Consider the following 27,700-nt stretch of genomic DNA (forward strand, 5'->3'; position numbering starts at 1 on the left):
AATGCTTTTGTTTCATCTTTGAGCTACCAAATCAGAATTAAATTTAAAATCAGATCAAATTTAATTTTCAGGCTATCCTGAAAATTATCCTATTGTAATAGAATAATTTGTCAAATTTTCACTGCTGTAAATACCTGTTTCTGTAACGACTTTATAATATGGATATAAATATAGTCTTAGGCTCTAAAATATTTGCCTTAGGCAAATGATAAAATACAGGTCAAATCTGACATGCCTAAAACTCCATTGCTTACCTCATTTTTAATTCTCTTTGCTCAGGGTAGAACTTCACCGGGAAGAAGTTTGGAGCAGTAAAATATTGACTTTTTTCCCTCAGTTCATCTCCTATCAGCTTGATTTTTTTTTTCCCTGTAAAATGCTCTCATCCTTTTCTCACCAGTGGAAACCACAATTCTGTCAGTAGCTTTTGAATATTGTTCTTCTGTCTTTCATTGATCTCATTCCAGGCCTTCTTTTTGCAAGTGTTACAACAGATTTATCTGTTGAACAATTCCAGTAAGGAATGTAAAAGCACAGGGTTGTTAAATTTGTATCTTTTTGGTGCCTAAACTGCTGTCTTGCTTTTAATAACATTTTATTTTTGATAGCACTTAGCCTTTAAAATTGTATTTAGATAAACTATAGTTTCTAAAGTGATCACTTTCCTGATATGAGTATTTTTGTTGTGGTCTGCATTAAAAACAGCAGATGGGTGGTGGCTTGGAGGTTTTTTGGGTCAAATTATGAATGATTCTCACGTGACTGAATGGCATGTACTGGGTCATTGCTCCCACACACCACCTGATCTTTTGTTTATATCTCCTGTGTCGCAGCCAAAGCACAGGGAAACCCCCACAAACCTTCCTGTTAGGATCACCCCCACCACCACTCTCCATCAACAAGTATCCAACAAATGATAGGGGCAAGGCTGAGCTTGGGTTATTGGTCTGTGTTCTGGGGGTCAGCTGTCTGCAGAGATAAACCCTTGCAGCCACCTTTGTAGGGGAAGGAGGAGAGGGACCAGAGAGGATTAAAAATGACACCTGTGTGTCAGGAGTTCTAGCAACTCATTTCAGCATGAGGTGGTTTTGTTCAGCCCAAAGTAGAAGTCTGCTATGATGTGATTTTTGCCTCTTTTGATAACGTGGTGTAAATTTCTGTAGCTGAACACTGCAAAAGTTGGTCCCACCTTGTAAAAATGTATCATACAATTAAGTCATGAGGCATTCCCTCCTGGGATCACAATACGTGACAAAAAACAGTGATAACAATTTGGAAAGATTCTGGAGGTTTTTTATTTAGACACAAAACATGGAAAGATCAAATTCTTTCCAGGCTGAGCTAGGTCTTATTTAATGGTATCTTATTTGGCTACTGGATCAATGGGCCACGAACAGCTCAATCAATAATCAGTCTAGCAAGAGCTATCCCATTTTTCTTCACCTTGATACTCTCCAATGCAATTAAATAGCGAGTGTGAAGGTGGGCAAACAGTAGTGTGAATGGAGTACAATTTGTTGATGTTTTGTCTTTCAGAGGTTGAGATATTCCAGTACAAACACTTGCAGGATTTTGTTGAGATTGTCAATAGTGGCTTTGTCAAGGTTTTCTTCTGTGTCCTTCATGGTATGCCATACTGCAGGAAAAGGGGATGGAATCAGATGCAGGACTGGAACCCCTATAAAAAGGAAAGTGAAATTTGGAGAAGAAATGTTTTAGAAGTTCTGTTAAGCCAACTGATACTTCACCATTTAGCAACAGAGTCAGGTAACTACTCAATAAGCTTGCTTTACAGGGTGTGTCCCTGCAGCTTCCTTTTTCCTTCTCTTGTTTTGATGCTTGTGACTGCATCCCATCATTAAAGAGTGTATTGTGTAAAGCTGCCACCTTCCTTTCCTTTGAGTACTTTTCCCTCCTCCTACTTTTTTCTTTTTCTTTTTAAAATAATCTGTAGCTACTTATTGGCGGTTTTTTTTTTTTTTTTTTTTTTTTTTTTTTTTTTTTTTTTTTTCCCAAGATTCTTTAGGTTTTGTGTTTAGGAGCTACAGTAGGACAGAGAAATCACTGCAGCTCCTCAAAATGAAAACTGATTACCATGTTTTTGTGATACTGTTAAGACTGAATATTTTTGAAACATTTTTCTAGTTCTCTACATAAATGGTAAAATAGGGTTTCTTATTTTTACTCTGTAAAATAGAGACAGTGTTGCCCTCAGATAAAGGAACTGTATCACTGCGTGTATGTGTATATATACATATATATATATATACATACACACACACACATTAAGCCACCTATATGTACTGCAGCTTGTAGATAGGTAAAAGAGGAATGAAATCAGTCTTCTGCTTCCCAATTGCTTTTGGGGAGGAGCATTTTTTTCTCAGCCTCTTTCCTGTTTCACTTCTTTTTCTCTCTGATTTTTCAGCTGCACACCTCTAAGGAATTAATTTTTTTCATTAGGTAATACATCAAAGCTCTAAAGCTGGATTCAGAAGCCTCAACTTGAGACAAATAAGCTTGAAAAATGGGAGCATATGCACTTGCTCATTTACTAAATTAAGCATTTCTTACTGAATATAAGAATTTCTGGTACCTCTTAACAAAAATGGAACATGATCATCTTCAACCAAGCCTCGATGTAAATTACTGCGGAAATATTGACTTGGAACAGGGTGATTCTTCAGCAGATTCATGTTGTGTAGCTTTTGCTCTGTAATGCACAATGAAAGTGATTATTACAATTTTTGGACAATGAGGAACGTTGGCAGGTTTGAATTATTTTTCCTCACACATGGAAGCATTTTCCATGGCACAGTAGTGACTGTCTTTTGCATTTGTTTAATATTTGGAAGACTTCAGAACTGGTGCTGTTACCATAATTTTACAGAAGTGAGAACAAAAACACAGAAGTGAAGCAGTTGCCAAGTGTCACAGAGTGACAATCAGCAATATAATGTTTTGTTGCTTTCAAATGTCTGAGAGTCTTCCTCAGTTGTTTTATTAACTAAGTATCAAAATCTTCATACAGGTTTAATATTTCACATTTACATTATCAAAGATTCTTACTGTAAACCAGAAAATTAATCTAAAAATCTGATTCACAGGGCTTAATATATTCAGAAGCTACTCACTTGGTTTTGAAATTAATTCAAAACCCATATCCTTCGGCTTACCAATTGCTTGAAGCCTCTGAAACCATCGAAGAGTGTTTGGAAAGTAATTGGGAAAGACCGGGTTTCGTGCACCAATTAAATCCAGTAGTACAAACAGGTCCTAGACAAGAAAGAATCTTTAGTGCAGAACTCTTTCCTATAACATCATCAGCAGTAATGAAACTCTTGGTTTCCTGTACAGCTCATGAGCAGGTCTTTGCTAGCCCTGGCCAAAGATCTGCCTTTCCAGCGTGGTGCTGAGGAGAATTCACTAGCAAATCCTGATTCCAATCTGATACATTCTGCTGTCTTCCCAAGGAGAGCAAGGTTAGGCTATTCCTCTGTTCCTCAAGCTGAAGCAGGCTGCATAGCCTAGCCTGCAATTTGTGTGTTATATCTCTTTAAAACAGTGGTAGGTGGGGAGAAAGAAGAGGAAATTGCTTTTTCCCCTGAGAACAACAAAGTCTGTCAAGGGAAATACATTTTATGAGTCACAAGAAGCAGTGACAGAGGTGCCTCAGCAGTAAACAGGGAAAGTAGAAGGGAACAGACAACCAGAATGTTAGTAGGAATCAGAGGGATACAGAGATTGCTGTAGCTTAGTACTGAGCTAGGGGAGATTTGTTCATAGGCCAATGCTGTTTGTGCTCTTTCCTTATCACTTTGAATTATCTTTTCCTGAAGAAGGTGGGTATCCTAGTTTATATTCTAATAAACTGTGTATTTTGATATTTCTATGGCTCCTCCTCATACTTGCATGCAGCAGGTCTAATCCCATGAAAAGCTCTTCCCAATTCTCTAACATATTTCATAATGTTTCCAGAAGCCTGCTTCTTCCTTTAACTTCAGTGGGGTCGTGGTTTCTTGGGAATTTGGCCAGTTACCTATTAATTAAATATTTTTACAAATGCCATTTACTATTGTTCCTTAAGGAGGAAAGTTCTTAGGAGAGGAAGAGCCACTTACTATGCCCTGCAGCTGGTTTGTGGTTGTTGAGCCAGGTGGGTGTGGGGTCGATGCCATTTTTTGAGCTAAGTGTTGAGATCCATAGAGGGAGTCGGAAGGGGACCACCGAACAAAGGCTTCTTCACCATCAAAAAAGATCAGCTGAAGGGAAAGGTCTGGTCTTGATGTTGAGCTGGCCTGTTGGAGGAAGTTAAAAGTAAAACTAAGTGATTCTGGCCAGAACAGTAAATAAAGGGCAAATACTGTAGTTATGTAAGTAACACGGATAAGGATGTATTTTCAAGGTTCCTTATGCAGACCTTCCTTTGGATGTTATTATGGTGTAACAGTGGTAGTCATCAGTCAAGGTAATTGTTATTTATCTAACACAGTGACACATTCTCCAGTCTCATACAATTTTGGTTCTGGATAAAAGTTTCATTTCTGACTTAGGAGGACGTGACCTGAGTGTTGAGACCTGCAAAACCAGGTAGCAGCAACATTATCTCAAATAATGAGGGGACATGTCAGTAACAACACCTGATGGGAGTGCAAATATCATCATTTGATTGCATCACAAGGATTAATGTAATTGCTACAGCTGTGCATCAGTGGAGGTGAATTATGTATTTGACAAGTTGATGGTTCTTTCAGCCCCTTCTTTTCAGTCAGGGGAATTTGCAGTCACGGAGGTAATTTTGTGCTAAACCAGAGCAAAGAGAGTGGATATGTCAGATATGTCTTTTCCTTTCAATAACCAAAATATAACAGCACTCAAACCTGAGAATATATATGACAAATGTGTTTAATGTCACAAAAAAGACATTTGTATGAAATTTCTTCCTAGTGTAGAGGGAGTCTACTATCTGAATCCTCATTTCAATTGTCAGAATTTCCTAATAATCCATAGCCCAGAAAATCCCAGTCTGGTTCCAATAAATGAACAGTTTGAGAATTGTAGTCTTGACAGTCGCTTGACAGTCTTTAAGCCCTCTATGAATTAACACTGCTTCAAGTAAAATTGCATGATGTGGTTAAAAAGGTGGGGTCACTGGCAGCAGTCATGTCCTGTATGGGCTACAACTCCCAAATAGCTGGAGCTGATGCAATCTGAACAGAAGCTTCTATAAAATGTCAGTCATGCAGGAAAGATGCTATTGATTGTGCTCACAGTGGTATATTGATTTCTCTAATGGCAATGGCTTGCTGCCCTTTGTCCTTTGCACATGACAGAGCTCTGTGGGCAGCAGTCATTTTGCATTACATTCTGCAGGAAACTGTATCGGTGCTATTTGAGTTTTAGAAAGTAGTACTTGCGTTATTATTACTATTACTGCTTAACACATTTTAATAATGAAGAGAGTCTTTGCCCAATAATTTTAAACTAACTCTGGAGAAGTAAGTTATAACTGGAGAAGCATCAAGACAAAAATCACAGCTTCAAGTCAAAGTATAAATAGATTTGGCTGAAAACATAGCAAAGTCTGTTGTGCTACCATAAGCAGAGCAAAAACATCATAACTAATGTATTAAGCAGATGGATCCCAAAGTATATTTTGTTAACAGACTGTACAAGTGATAGCCTGTGAAAAGTCATTAGTTGCCTTTTTGTCAAATGCTGTCATCTTAGATGATATAAAATAATTTTCACTGTAAAATAGTGTATTCATAGTGAAAAATGTCAGTCTTTAAAGTCAGTGTGCAAGTTGTTTCATAAATACTCACCGGGCAAATTTATTATAAATGAAAGCCTATGTATTACAGGACTTTTTTTGGTTTGTTTTGTGATTAAAAATATTGGCATATTCTTAATCTTCTCATTCTTAAATATTCACATATCAGAAGGCACCAAATCAGTTTCTGGAACTCCTGTCGACAAGTAATTCTAAAACCTGAGCTGAGTGTACTCCTGACACTTTGTAGAGTGTCTCTCACATTTGAGAGACCTTTTCCTGTAACACCTCTGCAAACTTATGAGAATTATTTTTCTGTAAATACTGAATACTGAACCAGTAGATGGCACTCGTGAATCCAAAATCCTACAAATCTGTAATGCTACAAGCTTTAAGAGTTTGTAGGCTCAACAGATTTTTGTGCCTAGCAATTGCAGCCCTTTGAAACAGATTTTCATAGCATAGGTAACACAGACTGATGACATTATACTTCTTCCATAAAAAAAAAAAAACCTATTCAAATTTGTAAAAATAATTAAGAAGAAAATCTTTGTGGGATGAGGGGACCTGAGTGTGACTCATCTGCAGAACAATTAGTTCATCTGTGTCTCAAAGCAGAATGCAACTGAGAGATTTCTGCAGGATTCAGAATGCAGCAAAGCTTTTCAATGGCCCTAGATGTTACTGGATAGGATAGGAACTTGTGAGTCAGGTTCTGTGCCTTTTAGATAGAAAGTAGCATTACACCTTTCCAAGTCTACGAAACATCTATTATTCATGTATCATTTGTTCTTTTTAAATGGTATATGTTTATACAGATAACTTTTAGATATCCACCCTTTTTATAAGAAATTTTAATGTGACAATATAATTTAGAGTAGTAGATACTGATCTCTGTTTGTTCTTGGAGTCAATGGGAGATTTATTACAAGCACAGCAATCAGAGAACCCAGCATGCAGGCTGTGGAAAAGAATGTGGAAATGCCCTGAGGCCTGTTGCTGTTGGCAAGGCAAATGAAAATGAAACAAAAGAACTACCTTGATTAACTGCAGCTCGTTATCCAGGGCCCGTGCCAGCTCCAACATCATGGCACAAGGCACAGCTGAATCAGTGGCTCCCACAAACACTCTGCCCTGCCACTGTTGTCCAAAGAATTTTGAGTCGTAGTGGCAAGCAAGCACGAGATGGCGTTTTGCAGAGGGCTCCAGAGTGCCAATAACATTTGAAAAGGTTTTATAGCCATATGGTGTGTATCTCTGAAATGTGTCTTCTTCAATTTCCCAACCAGCCTTTAATGCTTGAAGACGGTCCTTGATATGCTGCAATTATAAAAAACAATCGGGTTAATATTTCTTGCTTCAGAAAGATGTTGCAGACAAATTGTTATTAGCTAATTAATAGTGGCTCCTAAGCTTATTTCTGTAAGTTCATGGTGTTTTAAAGGATAAACTTTATAGCAAAAAATATAATATCACTGTATAACTTTGCTACCTGAGCCTCTGACTGCCTCATTTGCTTTTTATTTCTTCCCTTTGACCTTTCTCTTTGTGAGTGTGAAGATGTTTTGAATTATTGCTGGTTATTATGACACATAAAGATCTTGAACTCTAAAGTTTTCAGGCCAGTGTCTTTTACAGGTGTAACTAGAGCAGATTCAATGTTAATATTTTCAGAGCTTGACTCAGATGTGCCTTTAAATTGAAAGTCAGAATTGGCTGCAGAGACCTTGTTGTGGCTGTTTAGACAATTACCACACAAAGATGCCATGGAAGTATAAGGGGGAAAAAAAAAGCTCTTTGTGTTGGTTGGTTGGTGTGAGGTGGCTGGACTTCTAAGCTTCTGTGAAAAATCTGCCTTTCAAGTGACATAAATTGTTTACAAGGCCATAACAGATAGGTAGATTATTTTAATTAAAGAAAGAATGAAACATTTCAGAAGAGCGTTTCAAAAATGAAATTCCATAAGTGTAGCTCATATAAAGATAAGAATTGAGACAATCTATAAGGCAAATCATTAATTTTAGCTATCTTTCTGCCTGAAGAGAATACCTCTAACAACCCCAGCTATACTTCAACCAGAGTTCTGGCTAACTCATATTAGAGGGACATCTCTGCTTCTCTGTTGAGCAACTTATTTTTGTGGGTCCCTAGAGAGCTTCTTCAAGGCAGATTCCTCTCTCTTTAAGTAAACATTAGGAAAAGCCTCTGAGGGGAAAATAGACTTTGAAGACTTGTTCTGCTCTTAGGGAAGTCAGTAGGAATGATAAAAAACAACAATATTGCCATAGATTTTAGTGCTAGAACAAACTTCCATTTTGTTTGTGGTCACCCACTAAAAACTTTTACAACATGTATGGTCTATCAGCCATCAGTAGGCAGAGTGAAGGATGTCTGTTAAGGATTGAGGGCACTATATAAGCCTGGATGGAGCTCCCAGTAGCCTTTTTCCCTGGTCTGATGATTTTGTGTCAACAAAGAAGTATAATCCATTTCAAACTCCATTGCTGTGTTTTGACAATAGAGGACTCTTAATTTTTTTTTAATTTAATACATGCTGTTACCTTGTAACAGGATGATCCATTCTATTTTGAACATAATCTGTGGTTTTCTAGCCTAGGCTCAGCTGTTTTTTTGCTTTTCTTCCTTTTTCCCCTTTCACTTGGCTGCCTTCCAGAGTACTGCTAAAGAAACCACAAAGCTAAATCTACAGAGATGTGCACATACACACACACACACACACACAATGCATAAAAAGGCTGCATTTTTCCAATCTACCAATTCCTGAGTAGCAAATAAATTTATTGTAGCTGAGGCTGTCTTAGAGCTGTTGAGTCAGTGCCCAAAGGGCAGATGAAAGCTAGTGGGATGCTGTGAATGTCTTTAGTAAACTCAGCTGTACCATTGTCTGCCTCCTGCTTGGCTGATGGGGTCCAGAGCCAACATGGACACTGTCCTGAATTTGCCCACGCTGTGAGTGCAGAGCAGAGGGGCTGGCAGAGCAGCAACCCCATTGTGTGACAGCTTCTTGTGGCTCAAAGACAACGTGCTGGAGTCTTTCCTGCCTTGGGGCCAGCTGCAGCCTGGTTTGTTAGCCCAGCATCAGGACATGGCTGTGCTTGGGCCAGTGGAGCTGCTGTGGTTCGTGGATCAGGGCTGCACTTTGTTGTGCTGACCATTTCATCTGCCTGCCCCTTTGGGCCCCTGTGACCCCCTTTTGTGTTGATACACCCATCTGAGGCAACACTCCAGAGCACTGTAACAGCACAGGACAGGGCCTCTCCAGAAAAAGTGTCATTTATTTCATCCCATGCATGGTCTCGGGTTTGAAGCAGTGACCAAAAACCTGCTCATGTGAGGGAAAGGACAACCACTGTGTTGTACTTTGGGTACCAAACCTGGGGCAAACTTGTTAATTTAAAACATTATTAAAAAAAAAAAAAAAAAAAGACTTATTTTCCATCATGCTATGCAGCCCTGGGAAATAATGTCAGCTGATGTGCAAGCTGGGTCATGTTGGCACTATGCGGTCTAGACTTGAACAATGATAGAGTTCATCCTACTGAATTAAAGGAATTTCTGTGGCACTGTCTCTTTGGTAGGGGTTACCAAAGATGTTACCAGAATATAAATAATAATAATTATAATAATAATATATAGTAAAGATGTTAGAGCTTGTCAGGAAGTGTTGTCTTACCTGTCGCACAATGTAACTTCCTTGTGATCCCGGGTATCTTTCTATCAGGATAGGGCGCAAATCATTCTCCCACATTTCAGAAATATCTGTGTTGGCCACAACTTTTTGAATAGCATCAGAACTTAAAATTCTTGGTTGGTGAGAATACTGCAGAAGGTAGAGAGAAGAAGAGTGCTATAACTATTACTAGGCCTTTTTAACCAGTTTTCTTCATAATTACAATAAAAATGGTATATTGTGCTACTTTATTTTATTCCAAACAAAACGTAATTTTTAAACCCTTTTCACTCAGAAATTACTGGCTTCTCTTTCATTTCCATACAAAATTTGCTAGTATTTAAAGTATGGGAGAAAGTTTTACCTACCAGCTAGCTGTAAAACCCGAACCTATGAATGGGTTCTCTGTTTCCTAATATCTAAATTATACATGTCATGTCTGCAACCACGCCACCTTCAACCGAGGTTTCTATTGAGACAAACACCAGAAGCTTTGTTTCCAGTAGTAGTATTTGGCTTTATGCTGTGTGCTGTGAAGAAATGCCTAAGGTAAGTCACGCTCAGAGGGAGCTAGCTGTGTCATTGTGGTCTTTGCCCACAGTGCAGAATGAGTGTGACTGCACAGAATGCTGTGGCTCCTCTGGGGCTAGCTGGGGCATTTGTCAGCTTGGTGACACATGGGTTAACCTCAGATCCGACAGTTTGTCTCCTGTGGCAGCCCCTGGTATGTGACCCACCTCCCAAGTGACTTCCTTTCTGTGGCCCAAGCACAGGCCTTTGGGGCTGTATCAGGTGACCCAAAATGCTTGAGACATCCTTATGCAGCTGGCAAAGGCACATCTGAGATGTGCAAGAGCTCCATAGAGCTCTGCAGTGGTAGCCGAATGCCAGGTGGGATTCCCAAGGACATCTCAAATGCTCCTTTAGACACCAGGTTTGAACCTATCCAATCTCTGGCAGTTGTCTCCTCAGAAACTTCCTGTGCCACTACTGTTTTTACAGATTCCTGTTTCAGGCACTATCATTCCATTCCTCATTTATATCACATGGTCTTCCCTCTACTCCTGTCTTTCTAATGAAAAATACTGCTTTGTCTATTTCTTCTTTGATCAGAACTGCCTTACATGACTGATCAGACTTGCTGTCCTTCCATGTACCTTGTCTGTGTCATCCTTTCTAAGATGAGCAAAAGGAGTGAAAATGGAACGTGGGCACATCATAGTTTATACTGTAGGACAATTTTATTTTTTATTTTATTCTTTTTCTTTCTTCAAACTATTCAACAGCTGACTTGCTTTTGGGCTGCTCCTGCATCAAAATGACATTTTCATACATATCTGTAGTCTAACCCTATCATTGTATGTGTTAGCAAGGAATAATTCACTCCTTTTCTACTCATGTGTGTCATTTCACATGTGTCTGACACAACACCTAAAACCCATTACCTGGCCAGAATGTGAAATTACCTCGAAAGTAAAGTATCTTATTACCAATTATCTTATTACCCTAGGTGATGAATATTGTTTAAAAACAGGGGTTGCCTCACTATTTGACTTTTTTCTACTTTGTTTGTGTTTGTACAAGCAAGTATGAGCACAAGTATTTTTTAGACTTCACTGCAAACATTTAATTCTACCCTTCTCTTGTTTCTTAGGTGTTTATCTCTGTGTGAACCTTTCCTCTATTTCCACTTAGGTTTAGCAGTGAAATTAAGCAGAGGGCTGACACAAAGACGCTGAATCTAGTTGTGCCAATTTTAATACAGTGTTTAAAGCTGAATTTTAAGACTGTAAGGACACCAAAATTTAAGATGGGCAGTTAACATTTTTATGGCTAGCAAATTTATACATAGATTAAAGAAAAAAGAAAAATTATATCATTTCATCTGATATGAAGATGAACTTTTGAAAGTTTGGAAATTATACCATGGAAGTTGTAAAACAGTCTTTTGAAATACTAGAAGTATAATAAGGTGGAACTTAAACCAGTGTAGAAGAGGCACAGAGAAGAGAAAATGACAGGGAGCTGTTCAGTTTAGGAGGAGCGGGCTGTAAGGGGAGAGTGAAAAACAAAAGCTTTGTACTTTGGAAGAGTAGGAGGACAATTTAATTAAGGAAGTTCAGAAAATCTGCAGTTGAACAAGCGAAGAGCATGCCTGGTAATTGGGGTCATCAAATCATTTGGCAAAGAAACATTATTAAAGTACAAATGCATGAAAATACTTCAGAGGAGAGGAATCAATTTCCATTTCTAATGATGGAGATATCTTCAAATTTGGGAAGTGAGAGGAGTTACAAAAGTGGTTATGAAATAAAAGAGAAGCAAAATAAGATTTGTAAGTGACTCATTCTTTACAGTGTTGGTCAATCCCTACTTAGCCACAACAGGGAGGCAGAACAGTATCTTCATGACAGGGTTGTCACTAATCCTGCTCTACTAAGCTGTACAAAACTGCAAAACTTCGAGTTCTACAAGTAGCCCAGGCTTACCTGTAGGACTTTGAATTTCTGGCTCACATGTCCCTCCAGGGACAAAGAACAAAAATTGTTGAAGGACAAGAATTTGATGAGAAAGAGGAGGTTGTCCTTGCTCAGTGTGTGCACAGGTGGAGGAGCTGAGGTGATATGGTTCTGTGGCACTGCTGACAGCACTGCTGGGGAGACTGGCTGGTCAGAATGCAGCCAGCTAAAGAATGAGGGGATGGGGCTCAAGGGGGCTGCAAAAAGGAGCACTGGGGCTGTGTGATTGTTCATTAACCAGCGTGACTAAAGATTCACCCCTGCATGTATATACTATATATGTACATATACATGTATTGTGCATAATTACAGATATATAGTCTATACATGAGCTATATATATATACTATATGAGCTATACACATATATATGTATGTAGTGTAAGGTACAATTAATAGAACAGAATGAAACAGTATCTCATTAACAAACAAAGAAACAAGCCAAGATTTCCTTGAATGGGGAGGGGGGGGATGAGTTAAAACAAGGAGAAAGGGAGTTACTAAGGGGAAGCATGGAAGGGTGTGAGGGAAGCCTCATTTTACCAGCTTGTCTATTCCGACTTGAGGAATTCAGTCGCTTCTTGCTGAACTTTGACTTCAGCTCTTCTACAAACACTTGGGGAATGGCCCTAAAAGTATATTTTCTGTTTGGAAATTCCTAAAGGGTTTAGTTGAATGTGGTTTGCAGTTTTAAGCTTTCCTACGTTTCACGTGGTTTAATTCTCTATGAAGAAAACTATGTTAATGTTTCATAATGAAACACTAAGACCTGCTACATTGAGAAATCTATGGTTTAAAGATCACCACTGTTTAATTAAACCTTATCTCAAGATTCCTTTTTTCACTAGTTCACACAGCAGTCTAAATTAGACACAACATGGTACAAGTCTACAGCATATTAGAGCATTATATCTTTTCAAAACAATTTTGTACCGGCTATCAGCACATGCCTACTTGCTTTTCCTAGATACATGTGCATTGCTGCTGAAAGCTATCTGTCTTCTCAAACTAAGTCACTGTCCTCTGACTCAACATGGTCACAATGAAAGTTGGAGTATAGTAGAATGTTATAAGGAATACAATTTCAGATTTTGGGTTTCCCCTTAAATTCAGTAACATTTCAGACCATGACAAAGCTTATCGCTTTTGATGCCCGGTCCCGGGCGGTGGGAGATGACAAAGCCAAATGTGTGAGGAAGATCTGCTCGTAAGGCTTAGGAGGGAAGCCATGGCACCCACCCTCACCTGCGGGACGGCGCCAAGGGCGAGCCCAGCCCAGATTCACGTTGGAGGCCAGGGCAGGAGGGATGGGGCCGTCCCCGCGCCCAGCCGCTCACCCCTGCCCGCCGGGAAGGCGCTGCCCCCGCACCAAGGGAGAGGCGAGAAGCGCCGGGAAAGGCGAACGCGACCCACCTTCTCCTGGGTCCACTGCGCTCCGGCGTCCCTGCCGAGCGCCGGGGGCAGGCAGGCGGCCAGGCACAGCGCCCCGAGCAGCCGGGCGGCGACCCCCGCCATCCCTTCCCTCCGCCTCGCCGAGTGCCGGGGGAGCGAAGGAGAGAGCGGCCGCTGTGCCGACGGAGGCGGCGCTGAGGGAAGGAGGCACGGAGGGAGGGAAGGAGGCACGGAGAGAGGGAGGGAGGGAGGGAGGTACGGAGGGAAGGAGACACGGAGGGAGGGAGCACGGAGAGAGGGAGGGAAGGAGGCACGGCGGGAGGGAAGGAGACACGGAGGGAGGGAAGGAGGGAGGTACGGAGGGAGGGAGGGAAGGAGGCACGGAGGGAAGGAGACACGGAGGGAGGGAGGCACGGAGAGAGGGAGGGAAGGAGGCACGGCGGGAGGAGGCAGCGGCAGGAGCGGCGCTGGCCGCAGGAGCCGCAGCCGTGCCAGCCCCTCGGGCAGCCCGCGTTCCCCCGAGCCCGGCCCGTCAGCAGCGCCAGGGGCTGCCTGCGACCCGGCCCCCTCCGCTCCCTCCTGCCCCGGCCGCCGGGCAGCCAGCGCGGGCAGGCACTCGTGATTCCCGCCGTGGGAAAAGCCGGAGCCTGCGGCTTTTCCCTGAAAGCTGGTTCTGTGTTCCGAGGGGCAGCTCGTGATCCCTCGGCCTTCGGGCACCGGTGGGAGCTGCGGGCGCTGCCATGAGGGAGGGCCGCGCTCTCCCGCTGGGAGCCCGCCGGGAGCAGCGCCCGCGGCTGATGGAAGTTCGGAGCCGGTATTCCTTATGAAGGGTGGGACAGCAGAGACCACAGAAATGCGAAGGGGTTTAATTCATTAATTTACAAGTTCTTCTTATGATCTTTTTTAGGCCTAAAACAACAATGCTTGCTAAAATGAAAACCCACTCTTCAGGCGTTTTAATTTATGTACTTTTATTATCAACCAAGAACAAAGCAAAATCTGTGGTGAGGCGGTATTTTGCAGTACACCCATTTAACTTAATTAACCAAAGATACAAGTGTCTGAGTTTTTGTCCTCTTCCTTAGGTGATTTGACATCACCGTTCTTGCTCTAGAATGTTGTAGAAAACATCTGGCTATTCTGCATCACAGATATTATATTTAAAGTCTCCGACTTTTATATATTTCTTAAAGTTCAGGCTCAATCTCAAAACAAAATAGAAGAAAAAGAAGAGGTGAAGGAGGGAAGCAGCAGGAGTAATAATTTTGCTGCTTGTCACCCTTGTACTGGAAAGCCTCATCCTAGTAACTACAGCTTTGCAAGTAACAGCGATGTTGGAGAAATTGAGTGATTTGTGATTTGCAGATTGTTGACCCAGATTTCACAGGGTTCCTAGAAAAGCTGGTGGATCTGCCACCCAGCGTACAGATGACATCTCTGGTGGTGATAGCTTTACTACAGATCCTTCTAGCTGATACTCAGAATGTGGCTCTGTCCCTTCTTTTCATATATGGGAAAACAAAGAGTTAATTTAAATTGGTGCCTTTTTTTTTTTTTTTTTCAGTCGTGAAAGTCCACACAGTGCTTTGTTAGGAAATTGTTCCAAATTCACAGCTGAATCACTGGTTAACAGAAAGAAATGGGCAATCTTTTGATTACCAAGAAAAATCAGCATGGTTGACAGATTTTTAGACAAAAGCCCCAGCATGTCAGAGATCAAGTCACGGGCAATTAGTCTAAATCCCACTACCAAGATGATGGCGATCCCAGCAGAACTACACTACAGAACAAAAATCTGTTGCTCCTCCATGAGATTTCCTGTGGTTGGCTATACAATCCAGATGCTGGACAGAATTCCTGGGTGATGTGCCAGGGTTCTCATACAATTTAGCAGAAAAGAAAATAAATACTATAGCTACAGGAGAAATCTGACAAGAATATGAGTCAGGACTAGCTAACACTGCTTTTCCCTAAGGGATTGTGGTTGCTCTGAGGGTTACAATTATTTGATAGATTACAAATTTGGCTAGTGTAAAGTCAGATTAAGGCAGTGTTAATATCACCTACATGGGAAACACACATAAAAATATAAGTGCTGGACCAGATGTGATCTAGAGAGATCAAACAGGATTTTTTTAAGGGCATTACTTTCAAAGTTTGGAGTGGAGAAGTCCCCTCTCATAACCACCCCATAAAGTTCTGTGTCTACAAAGAAGACTGAGGGAACAACAACAGCAAAAAAGTACATGCAACAGAAATCAGAACACTTCACAGCTGAAAACAGAATTACATAACTATTTAAATATGCAAACTTTAAAATAAAAATCAGAAGTGATGGACATTTTGTTTTTCCAGGGATTTATGAAGGAAAAAAATGTGTTGTTTAATCCTGCTCCGTACCACCTAATAGGAAACGTGTCAACAAATTTCTCAGTGGCCAGCTGTTCTATTACATACATTTTAAATAGTTGTGTTATTACTATGAAAAATCAAATAGATGTAATCAGATACCATGTAGAGGGGGAGAAAAAGGGTACTTTAATTGAAGATAGCACAGACAATGTGTGACAGATTGATCTGTACATCGTCCCTTCCTGTGCCCAGCAAGCGACAGCTGGTGTGACAGTGCCATCTACTGAAGTCCCGATGGACAGTGGATGCAGGCACCTCTGGCGAAGCCTTTTCCTTCTGCTCACCCTCCATCCAGCACGCCAGCATTTCAGCCAAACCGCCCTGGGAAGGCAGCTGAGGCCGCGGGCTCCGTCATTGCCGTGCCCACCAGCCCTGGAGAGATGCACTGCCCGGCGCTGCTGCGGCTTCAATGCGGTTTAACGCAGTTTAATGCGGTTTAATGCGGGTTTAATGCGGTTTAATGCACGCAGTTCTCTCCCGAGGGAGAACTCCCGCACCTTCCACCGTCACAAATACAGTTTGAATGCCTGCCTCCCCCGTGGCAGGGAGGGCAGAGGAAGTGTGGTTTGCTGCGGTTTGAATCCACATAATGAAAGGTCATTTCCAAGCCAAAAGGCTGGATGGAGCTCCAAGCAACCCAGTCTAGTGGAAGGTGTCCCTGCCCACAGCAGGGAGGGTAGAACCAGATGGTTTTTAAGGTCCCTTGGAACCCAAGCCACTCCTGATTCAATAATTTTGAGCCTCAGCTGCAGCTGATTTGCCGGCAGCAGTGAGGCAGCAGAAACAGCCTGAGATTTCCAGAGCTCAGCAGCCTGGGCTGCTGCAGCCTCAGAAATGCACAGGCAGCTCTGCCAGCCCAGAGGGAAGGGCTGATGGTGGGCCCTTGGCGGGGTGATGGTCACAGGGGAGCACAGGGGCCTGCAGGTGCCCGCTGCTCGGGGGCATCCTGTGGGCTTCAGCTGCTGCTGCTCATCCCGGTTAGCTCATCCACTGCTCCTCTCCTTCATCAGGCTGTGCAAGCAACCTGCTTGGTGATTCAGGTTACAGAGAGCCTGTTTCCATGGGCTGATGCCTTCTCAGACAAAGCTTTAATAAGTGGAAAGTGTGAAACGTGTTAGGTTTACCCCAAAGCCTTATTTAGGAAAATAACTTTATTTTGGAGCCGATACAGTTGAATTCTATATATGATATGAATGAAGCTAACCATAGATTAAAGGATCCATGAGATCATTCCTTAAACTAGGGGGGGGTTAAGTGAATTCCAAAACTCAATTACCTAGAATTTTGAATACGAATATGGATTTTGTTTAATAAAAAAAATATGTCCAAAATGTATGTTTATACCAAGGTAAATTTTGATTCTATGTTTTGTAAGTCTATATGAAACTTTTCACTGGTTGGTTGGGAGGTAGATTTTGGGACAAAGTTCAGCTAAGGGCTCAAACCAAGACGATGAGGTAATTCATAGACATACCCACATTTCAGGATTTTATCCAAACCAAACCTGAACTCCTAGCTTTTTTTTCAGTTCCCTTATGGGAGAGGTTGAGTTGAGAGAGTGAGAGAGAAAAGAGACAATGAACAGGAAAAAGAAAAAAGAAAACAAAAAGGAAAAGCATTTCTATATTCTGTCTATAGAGATATTACTTCCTCTTTTTGCAGACATTTGTTGCAGATCTTGCAGATCCTAAATGAGGGCCTTTGCTATGCAACATCAGGGTAAAAACAGTGAAAAATAATCATGGCAGCGTGTGCTTATGGAATTTCTCAGGCAAATGCCCCAGTAAACTCTCCCAAGATGTTGCCTTGAATATGAAAATATTCAAAACATTAGATTGGTGAATAGAAATGAATACATGATGTATCCACGTTCAGATATGAAATAACCAAATGCTAGAGGTATTATTTTCAAACTGGAAAAACTTCATGCATTTTTAGAGTTATAAAACAGTTTCAAACGCAGTTTGTTTATATAGCCCTTGTGGTCCATACAGAAAACCAGTTTTTTGTTTATAAAAGCAAATAAATACAATGAAAGTCACCCATTTCCTAGTATCTTGTAAATGTAAGAGAGCGATTTGTAAAGCACAGCTGGCTTCAGCAGGGAAAGCTGAGCTGTGAAAACAAACTCACCATCTGAGGGAATGATGTGGGCTCAGAAAAAAAAATAAGAACACTGATGAAATCCACAGGAAATCACTAATTATGGTAGTCATAAAAATAACAAACCAGAATGCTTGCCCTGTCAATTACTGCAGCCAGGGCTAATGCTGTCATGATGCTGCAATCACAGAGTCAGCTGTGCATGTGCACAGATGGGTGTGCTGCTCCAAACACAGATACTGAATGCAGAGCTGCTTTCAGATGTGTTTTACACATCTTTACAACAGAGATCTCTACAAACAGAACAGGGTTTGGGTGCTTCAGCGATATTTGTTTAATAGAAAGAAACACCAAAGAAGTACTTACAGCACTTTGGTTTATTTTGGCTGATGCTGCCCTGTATACTGTAATAAATTGATTTTAACTAATCCATCTTCTGATTTATGAAAAAGCAGCTATTGCAGCTTAGGGCAGCAAATTAAATGGCACCAACCCTATTGGATGGTATAAAGCTGAGCTTCTTTACAAAGAAATATAATCGTTGCCCAGGGGCTATGGTAATACCTAATATCCATCTGGTGCTGTCCCTAAACAGATATTTTTAGGGCTGCTACTCAAAATGTGAGAAGCTTGCTGCACTTTAAATACAGCAGAGTGTGTCTCTTTGCTGTGCTAAGCATCAGAAATCATGTTTATGGAGGCAAGCTCTGTGTTTACAGTGGTGGCGTGTGGGAGTCCCACTTCAGAGGAAAAAGGAAACGAAGATTGCTCAGCTATCTGCTGCAGAGCTTTGGCAAGAACATCCTCTATTCATGGAATAGCCTTCATTAAAAAGTCCCAGGGTGGTTTTTGGCATTCAAAACCAGTTAAAGGCAGAATCAACCATTAACTGCTACGTTTTTATTTTAAAGTACTTCCAGATTTTGACAAGAAGCTGCAGGCATATTATTTATCAAATAAAATGGCGCCAGCCAGCGCAGAGAGCTGGTCACACTCTCTGTCAGCTGCACTGTGTAAAGGTCTGATGCAAAATAGGGTGCAGAAAGCGGAAGGGCTCCCCTCAGCTTCAGTGGATTTTGGGCCAGGCCTCAGGAGCACAAGGTGAAGGAAATGAGAAACGTGCCTTACAAACAGAGCTATAAATGACAAGGCACTAATCTGCTTCTCCATCTGTGTCTCGCCGAGCTGAGCATTAGAAGCCTTTGAATTTGACAGTTTGCCTTTTCAAGGCATTTTCGGTCTGGTATATAACTTAAATTCAGCAACTCCCTATGGTAATGGATTTTAGTTTAAGACTTGCACACAGAAATTGAGACCAATTAAAGAAGGAAGATTACAGGTTGTCTCTTAACAGGGAGCTGTTGGGCTGAAGGGAGGTCACAGAGGCAGTTTTGCCTCGCACCAGTTTTATTTGTTTTTCCCAAGTATCTTGCCTGCAGAAATCTGCCGCTGATGCCAAGAGCGGCATCATTAACGCAGGGCAGAAAATGTGATTTGGGTGAATCAGAGTATTAGAAGCGGGGGCTGAAACGCAGCAGGAGACGGGCAGTGCAAAGGGCCTGGAGAACTTCTGAGTGCTGGCACGCACATCCGTGGGGGCCAGCGGGACACGCTGACAGCCACTTCCAGCTCCCAGGTCAGCGCGGCCACGGCCAAGACCAGCGCGGGGCTGTGACACACTAGGTCAAGTATTTCCTGTGCAGCGATGGAGGGCCTGCCCGGCCCAGGGGACATCCCCGTCCCGGCAAGGTGAACCGGGAGCGGCGCGGACCGACACATGGGCTGTGGCTGCCCGGCCGGCCGGGGCGGAGCGGGGCAAGGAGCCGCGGTACCGCCAGGTGAGGCGGGCAGGGCGGGGGCTGCCCGAACCCGCGGCCGGCGCTGGCACCGCAGCCGGCGGGTGCGAGCTGGCGCGGACACGGGCTTTAGCAGGGCTGGAGAGACGAGGCCAGGGCGGCGGCGGGGCGGCAGCTGCAGCTGGGAGCGCAGGGCCCCGCAGCCGGGGCCGTCCTGTTCTAGTCCGTCCCGTCCCGTCCCGCAATAGCGGCTCGGGGCAGCGCCCGCCACGGCCGAGGAAAACTAACGGAAACTCTTTCACGGAGCCCTGCGCGTGCGCCGCCGCGCGCGCTGAGCCCCCGGCCCGCGCGGGGCACGCCGGGGCTCGTGGTTCGCACAGGCCGGGCGGCCAGCGGCAGGACGCGGTGGCGGGACTACAGCTCCCGGCAGCCCCCGCGGCGCGGTCCCGTCCCGTCCCGGGCGGCTCTGGTGTGTGTGCGGGGAGCCGCGGGGCTGGAGATGCGCGAGTGGCCGCTCCGGCCCGGGGCAGCGGCGCCGCAGGTGAGCGCGGCGGGACCGGGGGCGCCGCCGCCGCCGCTGCGGGCGGGAACCGCCGCGGGGCCGTGGTGTGTGGGGATGTGGGTGTGTGTGTACGGGGGTGGGGGCCGCCGCCGCCACCGCGCCGGGGAAGGGCGGGGGCGGACTCGAAAAGTTCCTGGCGCGGCGGCGGGAGCGGCGCCGAGCCCGGCACGGGCCGTGCCCCGGGGGAGCGCCCGCCGGCCCCGCGGGGGGAAAGCGCCGCGGCGGCAGCTCCGCCCTGGGTGCCCCGGGGTGGGGGTGACGGGCCGAGGCCACATCATCTCCGGAGATGGTGCCGGCGGGGGCGGGTCGCGCAGCGGGGATTTAAACCTGGGAGGGAGGGACGGACGGGCGGCTGCCAGCGCCAGCCCGGACGGGGCTGCGTGACCCGCGGCAGGCAGGACGCGTCCCGCCGGTCCCGCCCGGCAGCCGTGGCGGGGAGTGCCGTCCCTCCCGGTGCGAACGGCCCTGCTGCGTAAGAACCGCGAGTGGAGCCGCCTGGAGCGGGACTCGGCGTCCGCGCCTCGCCTCGGATCGGGAGGGCAGGGCGGGTGGAGGGCCAGGTGATGGAGAAGCTGCCCGGGAGACGCTTGGTTTGGGGACAGCGGGAACGGGAGGGACAGCGCTTCTGGGCGGGCGCGGGCTGCGAGCCGGGCTGCGGGAGAAGGAGGCAGAGGGACTCCTTCATTGCCCCTGCTCCTCTCTGCTTTGTGAGGTACAGGGATTTCTTTGCGTAAACAAAATGCAGTATTGTAGTCTGCATGTCAGTTTCAGCGTACGCTTATTGATTTGGTGTTCCGAAGAACTGTATCCTCACTAAAAAGTGAACAGTTTCTATGACTTTCCTTTCATAGAAAGATCCATTCTTTCCTATTAAGCAACAAAAATAAACTTTTTCAAAGGCTTGTGTGCAAATACATATGCACACAATGCCTTTTGATACATATGGTATCAAGGCTTTGTCAATGCAAATGCATCGTGCCTTTGACAAACATAATTAACGTTCTAATTAGGCAGTTGTAGGTGAGCTTTCACAGGGTGCTTTCACTGTCTTAATTAAACTTGCCTAGCAGACTCATTAAATTCTTTCACATCATAAGGCTTTTCTGTTCTCTATTTTGTTGGTTAGGCATTGTTTTTTGTAATTCAAATCCACCCCTAAGGCTTCATATTTGCTGTCTCTGGTATCTGTGAGAGGTGAGGGAGAGGAAAGCAGTAGGTAGAAAACAAGAACAAGTCATGTGCAAGCAAACTTGAAGGCACTGTGAAGCTGCTTTCTTGAGAAACGTCTTTAAATGTTACTGTTGCTGTCCTTGCTTTTCCTATTTATTGCTTTCATCTGTATCGTGTTTAGCGTGTTCTTTAAGGCCAAAGTTTCTTTTCAGATGTCGTTGCTACAGGTCCAACAAGTCTTCTGTATTGGGAGGCAAGAGTTTCTAGATAACTGTGCTGAAAATCCAAATGTATCAATTTGTTCTCTTACAGAGCCCCTGTTAGGAATTTTGTCACAGTACTGAGAGCTTATTTTCCTGCCAGTACTGCAAATTGTGTATCTCTCTTTCCTTATCTACCTTTCAGAATGCAATGACTATGAGGTTTTCACCTATTTGACTGGTAAATACCAGGAGTGCATAGTGTATTAATTGGACTGTTTTAGCTAGTCTCAGCCTTATATCTGGGAAGGACAGCTTCCACTGTGTGCAATAAGATGTGGCATTTCTCTTCTGAAATTTCATTGCAAGAGTAATACACTTTCTGAGTGTGGTTTTTTTTTTTTTTTTTTTTTTTTTTTAACTACATAAGGGAAGGAAAAAATATGTGAGCTTACTGATTTTGGTATCCTGTATGGATCAACGCTCCTTAAAAACTGTTAGCAATATGTAGTATCTATGTATTTGGACCACTTTTGCATCCATGGAAAACTTTTCCTGTGGCAGAAGTTGCATGGGGAATCTTGAAATTATTCTTTTCGAGCATTTCAGCTGCTCATTAAATGCTTGAAATACTGAACCAGGTAGCATAGCATCTTGTAACAAGTATCTCAAGCCCATGCTTGTGAAATTATTTATTTTCAAAGGTTGTAGCTGACTTGCTTTTTTAATCAGACATGTGAGTATTATTAAATGATTTTTTTCCCAAAGGAACCAACCGATGCGCAATTGTAGGCTCTGCATATCTTCCTATAGTTAAGAGTTTGTGCAACTCATTCTTCAGTTTGCTTGAATAACACTATTAAAATGATACATGCTGCCACATAGAGTTTGAGTTTTCATCTTGTATTTTTTTTTGACATTTCTATGCATTTAATGAATTCCCTACCCACCAGCGTCGCAATGTAGATGTGCAGAGCAGAGCTGTGTTCTACTGCTCCCTCCCCACGTTTTTGTTGTTTTCCTCCTAAGTGCTAAGGGCTTTGCTCTGTTAAGCCGTCGTTAATTAGAAGTTGTAGTAACATATTGATCATTGCTAGATCTGATTTTTCTTGTGTATCATACCATGGGAAAGCAGTAAAGTTTAATTTACAAATACAAAATGCTTCTAATGTAACACATTTAGTGTTATTAAACCATATTTATTATTAACTTCTTTGAGTAAAAGGAGTTGGTGTCCTGCTGCGTAAAAGTAGAGTGGTTGTGACATGGGTATGTGACTTCACGCATTTCATGTGAAATAACAACTTTATCTTTTCCCCTACAGGCAGAGTACAATGTTTCAAAATGCTGGAGATTATCTGGGTGATGCTACAGATTACATTTAATATGATTGTATCTTCAGACATTCTGCTGCTCCATTTCATGAGCTAAAATATTTTATAAAAATGAAATTGGATATCTTCATTGATCTTCAAGTTCATCGTGTCCTGTGAATTCAGAGAAGACTTTCTGAAGGAGGAATAGATTCATCACATATGTGGACTTCTGTTGTTGCTCAAGGATACACTTTTTTTTCGTTGTGAAAGGCTATCTGCATGAAGATGAGATTTGAAATATGATCTGTGTAACTAGGTGAACAAGGATCCTTTTAATGAGTTATCAACATCTATTTCAATCTGCTTCTCCGGCTTTTGTTTTTTAATAAAAAATGAAGGACAAGTATAAAACAGAAGAGCTGATGTGTTTCTGTGAGGCCTTTATGTAATCCTCTGTGTCTGGATGTGGTGCTAAAGGACAAGCAATCTGCTTTTGATCAGCTGATTGTAACTGCAGAAAGAGAACCTTTAATTTAAAGTAACTTGCAGCTGTAATTATTTTACTCTTTGGCTTGCGCCAAATGAAAGGGAAATTTAAGTTTTACTGGTCAGGAGCATTTTACTGAACTAAGAAAGGGAAACTTACATTATCCTTGTTTTCATTTCAAACCAAGAACCGATAACATTTCACTCAGAATTTGACTGCTAGGGAGATCTTGGCCGAGTAAAGCAAGTCAGATGTCAGCAAACGACTCTTCTCCCCCATCCTTACAGAAGTTTTCCCCACCTACGTGTCATGCTGCTGCACCACAGACCCCATCTTTGTCCTCAAGTCCCCAGTCGGGGCTCTCCAGTCGGCTCTCCAATGGCAGTTTCAGTACCCAGAGCCTCACCAACTCCCGAGGCTCCATGCATGGCATCTCCTTCCTTCTGCAGATTGGTCTCACTCGGGAGACTGTCACCATTGAAGCTCAGGACCTGTCCCTCTCTGCTGTTAAAGACCTCGTGTGCTCAATAGTTTACCAGAAGGTACGGTATAATGCTACTGTGTTGTGCTGATGGCAACAGCTGTTTGCTAGCAGGCTGTTTAGTAATAGCAACTGAGATATGCCAAGAGTTTGATATGGTGGCAAAGATCTATGCCAGGTATGTGCAATTATGCAGAAAGAAATTTTGGTAGCTCTCAAGGGAGAAGCTTTTAATTCAATAGGAGTAAACCCTCCTCTTACTTTCTCACTTGTGAAATCTAGTAAAAGAACATGTAGTTCTAAATTTCCTACATGAATGACTTTTCACAGTATGGGCAGTTTTTTCCTTTTAACAATTGCCACTGATACCTTAGGTTTTTACTAGCTTATGCTTACTACTGTTGAAGAGTATTCTTGCATCTGCATAGCCAGCTGCTGCGACAGGACCAGTTGTGGCTACAGACTTGATACTTGCTCTTCTTTTTGTTTCTAGTTAATAACTAAATATCCCACCAAACAGCTAATAATGTTCTATTATTGCTTTTCTGTATACTGAATACATGTGTTACTCCTATATGTCAATATATTTCTGTTAGGAGAGGGTTGACCGATAAATAAAAGAACCTTGGCACACTTTTCCGTTGTGCCTTGGCTACCCTGTTGCAAATGCTGCCTATTTAGGAAGGAAGTAACACTGATCATGTTGGTTTTGCATCCAAATTTTGTCTTTATCTTTAGGTTAGGAAGGTTAGATCCTAGGAAGCAGCCTGAATAGAAGTTAACAATATTTCATAAAGTAAGAAATAATTGCTGTTTTCCATCAAGGTCAGGGAATTATCTCCATGTCTTTCATTGTTGAGATAGTGGTGATATTTATCATTGATTAGTGTTATTATATAATTCTTTTTCACCTAATAGGCTGAAAAAATGTAAGTGCATGATATGTTATTTGTATATGTTGTTTATCTTTTTTCCCCATCTCATAACTTACTGCATATTTTTCATATAATATATTTCATATCTTTGGTATTTTTATAAACTAGTTGACAAACAAGCCAATTTCATAATAACTTCCAAAATATAATTCAGCATCTTAGTTCCTTTCTGAAGAGATGAGTTATTTGGGTCAACTTTTTTTTTCCCTGTACCATGCATGTTAGATGTACCTTTATGCAGCCATTTTAGGGGCTGCTTTTTCTCTCTATATCCTTCTCTTTACATCTGCATATTTCCTGTCTTTTATCTTAAAGTAAGATGAAAACAAGTACATTCACACTTATTTTTCTTTTTTTCCTTTCTGTTTTTTTCAGCAGGCTTAACTAAAATTTTAACGTGAGGTCTTCTTATAGCTCAAAGTTCTTACATGCTAAGCCTAATCTACTGCAAAACTGATGAGGATTTCATGATCGGTTTTCCTTTTTTTGTCTGGCTGTGCTGCAGTTTCTGCTCTCCTGCAGCTGATGCTACCAGAAAGTGACTGCTCAGTGAAAGCACAGGCAGCAAACTGATCAGGAAACAACCTCATGTGTGGTGGATTCATCTTTCATAAGTAGTTTTGCAGCTAGTGCACGAGTGGCAGTATTCTCCCTGTACTCTATTTGACAGCAGTATGTCCTGCTTTGACTTTTTTTCTCTTAGATCTGGTGACTGTTCAATGTTCTTGGATTAGTGGATACCTGATGTGAGAATTGCAAACTGCATTCTTGTCGGTAATTGTGTGAATGGTTGCTGCTTTTTTCCAGTTAAAAGCTTTGAGCCTGCTGGGTATGCTGTTGAGATTCAACAGTGTTAAAGCTTCCCTTTCCTCTGGTATTCCACAGCTTGCTTAAAGTGTTTTGTCCTGACTGCAGGGTACTGTGTGGTTTGTTGTTGTGATAGTTCTGTACTTAACAGTATCTACTTACTGTGACATTTCTTTAATGAATTAGGAGAAATACCTTTTCTTTTTTTTACTTGGAATAGTAATTGATAGCTTTTCTTCTTATTTGACTGTTATTGTTACTAGAGTTAAACAGATGTTTCCTTGCTTAACAGTCACATTTCAGGTTTGTATTCCTGTACATAATCTGGAACAAAAAAACTGAGGAGTCCTTATTTGCTTACTTGGGAGCTTAAACCACCTGCCTTACTGTATTTGAGGCTACAATTGCAGTATCAAAAATGTTGGTTAGGGCTCTGCTTTTCTGTGTTTCCTGCTTCAGACACTGGTGTTCAGTGTAGCTTGTTCAGGTTTTGCTGAAGGGTAATTAGAAGCAGCATCAGCAGAACTGAAACTAGAGATGTGTCTGCAAAGAGAGTGAGATGAGTAATGCAAATATTTGGTGTGTCTCTTAGGTCTCATACAGATGTTCTGAACATCAGGAGATGTTTTTTCTTTTTAAGTGTTTTTCTTCAATTTTTTTCAAGTATAAAGTTAAGTTTGGGGGTTACTGTGTTAGGGTTGTTTTGTACTGCAAAGGTTAATAGAACTTCTCAGAAAATCCAAACTTTTGACTTTATAGGGATGCTTAAAAAAATTCTTGCTTATGGTCTCTAGTACATTCATGGTCTTCTCTGTTCATTCCTTATCTAGGGTGCTCTGTATTAAAGGATCAGACATAGAGTTCTCAGGGGCAGTCTGAAGAGGAGCATAAGCTGGACACATATGGCTGCTGGAGCAGAGGGACAGTGTTTAGAAGCAGAAAAACCTGTAGCAGGTAGACAGTGTGTGTCCTTGCACAGTAGTCAGATATTGCAGAGGCAAGTTCTTAATCCTGTTCTGTGTTTGAATGCTGTCTCTTCATTCCTCACATGAGGTAGAACAAAGGAATTACTGACTTAAAACTAGAAACTTACATGTGGTGATGTTCCACTGCCTGCAGACTGAGAGTTATGTTGGACAGCATGCTCTAAGTGCTGTATTCTAGTTCACCTAATTTTATTCTGGTTTGAGCTATAAATGAAAAACATTTGATTACTGCAGCTAAAAGTGTAACTTGAGTTATTACTTGTATAGTATCAATACCTGCAAGATTTGTTGTAACTTTTTCAGTAAATTTATGAGTCTTTACTTTCGTGTTTCTGCAACTTCTCTATCTTTTTTGGTCCACAGACCTGTCCTTCATCGTTTTCACTTTCAGTCATACTCGGCATTCTCCTTCTCTGTATATATTTCCTCTGATGGCTTTGTTATATTTTGCTCTGAAACAGACCAACTGCTCCCCTACCTTAGAATGTTTCCCTGAAATTCTCATGATCCTTTGACTGTTGCATTCTTTTTGATTGAGTACTGATACTTTACCTATGTAATCTGTTTCTTACTCTTCCTGCCTAGTTTTTCTAGAACAGTATTTTTATTGAACCCATCCAAAGTCACCATTTAGCAAAATCAAAGTGGTGTTTCTTATGTCTTGCTGATTAGATTCTGCTTCTGTATTTTCATAACATTACAAGAATCATATTGCAATCCATCCATATTACAGATGGATTTCTACAGCTCTTGCAGTAACAACTTGAGCATAATAAATAAGTAACAGAACTGCAACCAGTGTTCTGGGTTTTTCTCCAGGTTAAGCTTGTGATAGTTCATGGTGTTTGTTTTTCAAAGGCTCTAAAATGAATGCAAATCATCTCTTCTGTTCAGATGTGCTCAAATCTGTTTTCCTCCTACTGCTCTGCCTTCTTGACTTGTTAACTCTTTTCTTCATATGAGCTAAAGAATGCAGAGAATTAGCAAGAGTTGAGGCATGAGAAGCAAACATGCTTTTTGAGAAGGTGGGAGCTGGGGAATTACTGGTGGCACAGAGGTGTTACATGGGGGG

General features: G+C 42.3%; 2 protein-coding genes across 2 annotated transcripts in view; one reads left to right on the forward strand and one right to left on the reverse strand.

Moving 5' to 3' along the window:
• Positions 1-1,271: 1,271 nt before the first annotated feature.
• QPCT (glutaminyl-peptide cyclotransferase) lies at positions 1,272-13,542 on the reverse strand. Its single transcript, XM_058020724.1, has 7 exons — positions 13,395-13,542; positions 9,468-9,614; positions 6,812-7,093; positions 4,122-4,298; positions 3,177-3,276; positions 2,597-2,713; positions 1,272-1,678 (listed from the first exon to the last, which is right to left on the reverse strand). The coding sequence occupies exons 1-7, from the start codon at positions 13,494-13,496 to the stop codon at positions 1,533-1,535; spliced, it is 1,071 nt and encodes a 356-aa protein (XP_057876707.1). The 5' UTR covers positions 13,497-13,542; the 3' UTR covers positions 1,272-1,532.
• A 6,601-nt stretch (positions 13,543-20,143) lies between these two features.
• PRKD3 (protein kinase D3) overlaps positions 20,144-27,700 on the forward strand; it is a 42,351-nt gene continuing 34,794 nt past the window's right edge. Inside the window, exons 1-2 of the mRNA XM_058021833.1 lie at positions 20,144-20,225; positions 22,941-23,961. Of these exons, the coding sequence (XP_057877816.1) occupies positions 23,671-23,961 (291 nt within the window). The 5' untranslated portion in view covers positions 20,144-20,225; positions 22,941-23,670. The remainder of the gene's footprint in view (positions 20,226-22,940; positions 23,962-27,700) is intronic.

The sequence above is a fragment of the Melospiza georgiana genome, chromosome 3, assembly GCF_028018845.1.
Source record: "Melospiza georgiana isolate bMelGeo1 chromosome 3, bMelGeo1.pri, whole genome shotgun sequence".
Taxonomy (NCBI): domain Eukaryota; kingdom Metazoa; phylum Chordata; class Aves; order Passeriformes; family Passerellidae; genus Melospiza; species Melospiza georgiana.

Bases quoted from the DNA above. Each gene is read 5' to 3' on its own strand.
- QPCT (XM_058020724.1), bottom strand. From the start codon at position 13,496: ATGGCGGGGGTCGCCGCCCGGCTGCTCGGGGCGCTGTGCCTGGCCGCC. The intron at 9,615-13,394 runs GTGGGTCGCGTT...TACCTTCTGCAG, and splicing joins CGCAGTGGACCCAGGAGAAG to TATTCTCACCAACCAAGAAT. The intron at 1,679-2,596 runs GTACCAGAAATT...TCCTTTTTATAG, and splicing joins TGTTCCATTTTTGTTAAGAG to GGGTTCCAGTCCTGCATCTG.